The 5063-nt window shown below is 38.7% G+C and overlaps 1 protein-coding gene across 2 annotated transcripts in view; it reads right to left on the bottom strand.

Moving 5' to 3' along the window:
- The window catches only part of tlcd2 (TLC domain containing 2), a 29405-nt gene that overhangs the window by 16689 nt on the left and 7653 nt on the right, over positions 1–5063 (bottom strand). For both annotated transcript variants that reach the window (XM_032508733.1, XM_032508725.1), the window contains exon 4: positions 2838–2847. In XM_032508733.1, the coding sequence (XP_032364624.1) occupies positions 2838–2847 (10 nt within the window). The remainder of the gene's footprint in view (positions 1–2837; positions 2848–5063) is intronic.

Below are 5063 nucleotides of genomic sequence, written 5' to 3'. Positions count from 1 at the left end.
CCCTCACAGGTGATAACAGAACTTAAGACGTCAAGAAAAAATAATTAGAGGTGCATTTGAGCAGACAAACCCTAAAGGAGGAGGTTTGGGTCAAAACAGAGCATTAGAACAAAGGAGAAAAGTGAGATGTGAGACAAAAAAAAACGTACAGAGGTTTGATAATACAAACAGGACTTAAGGTAGATATAAAACTTATTTGTACATTTAGGAATAGTTTGATTACAACGTGCATCTTTTTTCTGAACCAATCTTTTATCTTGGAACTGTAACACTGACCACTGGTCATTTTACCACTGGCTGAATTGTCAAAGTTATGACCATAGATACAAATTTGGCTCTGCTTTTAAAAGAGAAGGGACAGGCCTGATTACAACTGTGACATTCAGTACATATAACGCTGGTTTTAAGAAATAAACCACATGCCAAACTTACAGTTAAAGCCACATCCAGTCAAATGGTCCACAAAGCCATGATTTGCTGTTGTTTAATGTCTCAGCGTGCGTGACTCAAGATATAATAAAAAGCATTTGTCATTTTCATCACCAATTGTTGACACAGCGCTCAAAATGTTCCACTTAAGACACGTTTATATGTTCTGTCCAGATTTTCCAGTCATATGATACAGTGATGATACAGTCATACAGTATATGCTTTACATGTAAATTTACTTGATTTACATAGCGCTTTTCTAGTCTTAACAACTACTCAAAGTGCTTTTACATCATACAGGAACCATTTACCATTTACACACGTTCATACACTGTGGCCGAGGCTGCCGTATCCTCAGATAAACACTCACACACATTCACACTCCGATGCGCAGGGCCAGGGATTGAGCCACCAACCTTCCAATTGGCAGGCTCCACCACTGAGCCACAGCCACCCTGTACCCACATGCAGCAGGGTACACAGTAAAGTATATACAATAGTGATGTTTGCCGAGTTAGAACATATTAATCATAAAGATGTTCTGTAAAAGAAGTAAATCAACTAATGTCAAGTTGTTTTCATCTGCCTCAAAAAAGAGTTTGTCAACTACATCCCCACCTTTACATATTTAGTATTTTTAGTATTGTACATGTCAGCGTCATGTCATGTGTCCAGGCAAAAGGTAGGGTGTACACTAGTATTGCAAGAAAAGGAGGTTTAGAGCCGTTACTACCCTTGCTTTACAACCCTTCATGAACATCTAGCACAATAACCTAATTTATAATTGTTGCATGAAAAGAAGGTATTTGAAGATGATTCCCGTAACTAATCCTGAATGAGTCTTAGCATTTCCACCACTGAAAATGGTTCTCACCTGGCAAAAAGCACAAGCAGTAGTGAGGTGTGAGTAGTGAGGATTTAACTTGAGTAAAAATAACCACAATTCACAACAGAACCACTCAGTGAACATTGTGATTTATCAAATAATAATTCTGCTGCAACCAACATCAAAGAAAATCTTCACTATTTTCTAACTTTATGTTATTTTCTGACATGCAAATATTGCATGTGTCTGTTATGGAGGTTGTAATGCCATGAGCTTTGTTGCAGAATTTACAAAGTTGTTCCTACCATCAACTGATCGTCAAATCAGGTGTAGAAGATTAATCGGAAAGTCAAAGTGCACCCACACTTTAGATTTGTTTGTGGATCACAGAAAGTTAAACTATTATCTGTCATGAAGCGCTTGGATTTATTTACGCACTTTAGATTAATTTAAATGTTTCTTTCTTTTCATATTTTTATTTACAGCATTATATGTTGATAGTAATGTTATAAGATGTTGTATATTAATTTATCGGGAGAAAACAGGAAGTTCTTTTTTCCTCATGCAGCCCGAGCCACGTCCTCAGTGGCCTTATTTCTTAATACTGCAGAGAAATATTTCCGCATATTTTGGATTGACAACATGCCTACATCAATACCCAAACACACACATAAATCGTGGCTGCTGTTCAGTTCACATCCACTCCTAACCTGTCAGAAACACGTCCAACGGAAAATTTAAATACACAGAACTTGTTTGGTGAGTAGTACATTATAATAACAGGATGAGAGCTTAGCAACAGAAAGCAACACACAAAATTAGCACAGTCTTGGAGGTGGGTCATGCCGCCATAAGCGTAAAGAGAAAATATTCAATCAGGATGTAGTTCTATATTTACACTTCAGGTGTTTAAAAACAGGAATAGGGAATTATGAGATGCAGCCAGGACCAAGATTTAATACATGATTTGAACATGTATATATTCTGGTACTAAGCAATTGCACATACATGTATACTCATGCATATACACGCATACCCGTACTGAGTACCAGCACTTGTGATATTTGTCTACATGAGTAGAACCATTACTTCTAGTTGTGATTAACAGTATATTACTTATTAATCATAGACTGTACAGTCCATGTCTGAAATTGATACCACAATAGGCTATATGATTTATGGGGAAAAACCAAGCAATTGAATGTAAAATCAGATATTGAGCACCCCCATATTGCCAAAACGAAATGCCCTTATGTTTCATTACCACATTTTCAGACATTCAACGATTCAACCGTGAGATTGGCAGTCAAAACAGTCTACTTAGATCGAATTGTCGGAATCAGTCTCCTTAGATCAAAGAGTCAAATAGGGGACTATTCAAGATCCTTTTTTGGACCAAAACAGGCACTGCATATATACAGGCATGAATGTACATACTCATGCATGTACATACATACATACACATGCACGCATAACTTAAAAATGTGTAGGAGTATGACGATAATATGAATATGTATGTGCGAGCTTAGTATGCATGCATGTGCGTTGGGGTAGGAGGTCAGGGTGGATGGCTGGGTCAAACAAACACGTGACTTTAACCCAGGAGACCCATGTTTGTTTAACTTTTGTGAATTTTTAGGTTGACTACTAAACTTACGTTTGAAACAACATAGCAACTATGGTTGGAGTTTTAACCAGTGTAAATTCAAACAAAACTACTTGGTTAGGTTTCAGAAAGGATTGTGGTTTGTTAGCGTCCATTAAGTTACAAAAATACTGTAGGTGAAGAAGTCAAAGTAAAAAAGTCCCAAAAGTTGACACAAACCTGGGTCTCCTAGTCACATGTTAGTTTCAACCCACCATCCACTCCAACCTGCCACTCCATGCATACTTATGCACACGTATATACTTGTACTCATGTATACCTTCATACTAATATACATGTTCACGTTATGCATGCATGCATGCTGAGACAGAAGCAATTTCTGTTTAGCCATTTGTCCAGCCTCATAAAGCCTTTGCCTGAAACCATTCACATATGTAATCAAATTCTGTGGAGGGTCACTCGACATTCACTAATCACGCACGACCGCCAAAGGACCACGAATCGTGTGGGCAAAAACCAGCTTATTGGAATTAAACACTAAACAACTTCTCTAGCTGCTAACAAGAGCCACGGCAAACCCACCTCCCAATCTGCCTTCAACTCTATGCAATAAGAACACAGCAATGATTTTAAATGAAAGCTCTCAAGAACACCCCGACTCTCTGGATGGTGTGCTGAGGACACTGTCCTTGTTATGCTTGATGTTAATCTGTTGAAGAACTTCTAGGAGCATCACAAAAGACACTACAGGCTACACACACACACACTGGAGTTAAAGATTTTTGGAAGACTGATTCTGATTGAAGAGACGATTTCTTGTTTCCCACAACACACCTTTTGTCGATACACCTTTTCAAACCTGAACACTGACACCAAAGAGTGGGCTGGTGCATACCCGACAGCAGGGAGGCACAACAGAGCATGCTAGCGGTGTCCACAACGGAGACACCAAAAGTTACCAGGCCCAGCTCTTCTTCAGATACACTTGAAAATCCATGCTTTTCTCGCCTAAATTTTTACCCCCCAAAAAGTGCTGCAGTTTCCACATACTTTGGCCCTCTGGGATGACCCTGACGTCATTGGGAAGTTAACACTCTCAACTTTTTGTTTCTAGTGACATTGTGACACTAGGCCTTACTGACACAGAGCTACAGAGGTTAGAACAGAGAATTTCTATTTCCGTCCAAGTAAATCATCTGAAAAATTAATAAAAAACACTACTGTACGCATATAAGATGGGCTACATACAAAAGTAGTACCCTAGCCACATGTCTAAACTTAGAACAGAAAAAATCCAGAAAAAAATGACTTAGAAAATGGATTTTATATGAATGTATTTCTACAGATATGTCTTTGGCCGTTTTTCTTATTTCTAAAAAAGCCCAAAAAGTGCAAAATGCAATACTTCTGAAACACATCCACATCACTCACACATATACCTGAAAGAAGTACATGCATAGATTTATAGAAATACGTAAGCATAATCTGATAAATGGCCATAAGAAGGCCTTATTTTTGCTTTGACAAAGCTGAGCCATCACAGGGTTCATTTATCTGGCCATTTTTGGTATCAATCACCTCGTCTTCTTATTGGCTACACAGGAGCTGGTTTCATAAGTTTGTGGTAATTGGATAGAGTGCTTTCAATATTTAACCAGGACCCTCCTCTGTAAACCCTGCGCACTTTATTGGCTTCCATAAAGGAGAACCAGCCTACAGTGGACGGATTGGCTTATTAGCTGTCAATCAAAAGCTTGGGCTTTAGCCTTTTCCTCTGTTTGCAAAGAAACAATGTGGCTGCTTCAGACAGACAGCGGAAGCGATCAAAGTCCAAAAATGATGGACTGTCACTTTGTTTACGAGGAAACTCGGCCAGAATTTACAAGATGTGAGGGGACCAGCTCGTTTTGGATTAAAAGGATGTGATGTACTTATTCTTTGAACTGTTGGCGATGTAGCAAAAATAAGTTTATGGCGATTTTTCACCGCTGGTGGATAAAGACACAAGGACAAAGGTGGGGATGCACGCTCGACTTAGACAGAAACGGTGGAGAATCTTTCTGTTTCTTTACTTCATAGCGTGATTATAACCGCTATAACTTTGTGTGTGGGCTCAATGGAATCATGAGACTTTAAGCTTTCTAATGATGTGCATGACAGTGTTTATGACGATTTAATGCTTGCAATTCATGAATGAAAACA

The sequence above is a fragment of the Etheostoma spectabile genome, chromosome 3 (assembly GCF_008692095.1).
Source record: "Etheostoma spectabile isolate EspeVRDwgs_2016 chromosome 3, UIUC_Espe_1.0, whole genome shotgun sequence".
NCBI classification, from domain to species: domain Eukaryota; kingdom Metazoa; phylum Chordata; class Actinopteri; order Perciformes; family Percidae; genus Etheostoma; species Etheostoma spectabile.
This window is presented reverse-complemented; position numbering and strand designations above follow the sequence as displayed.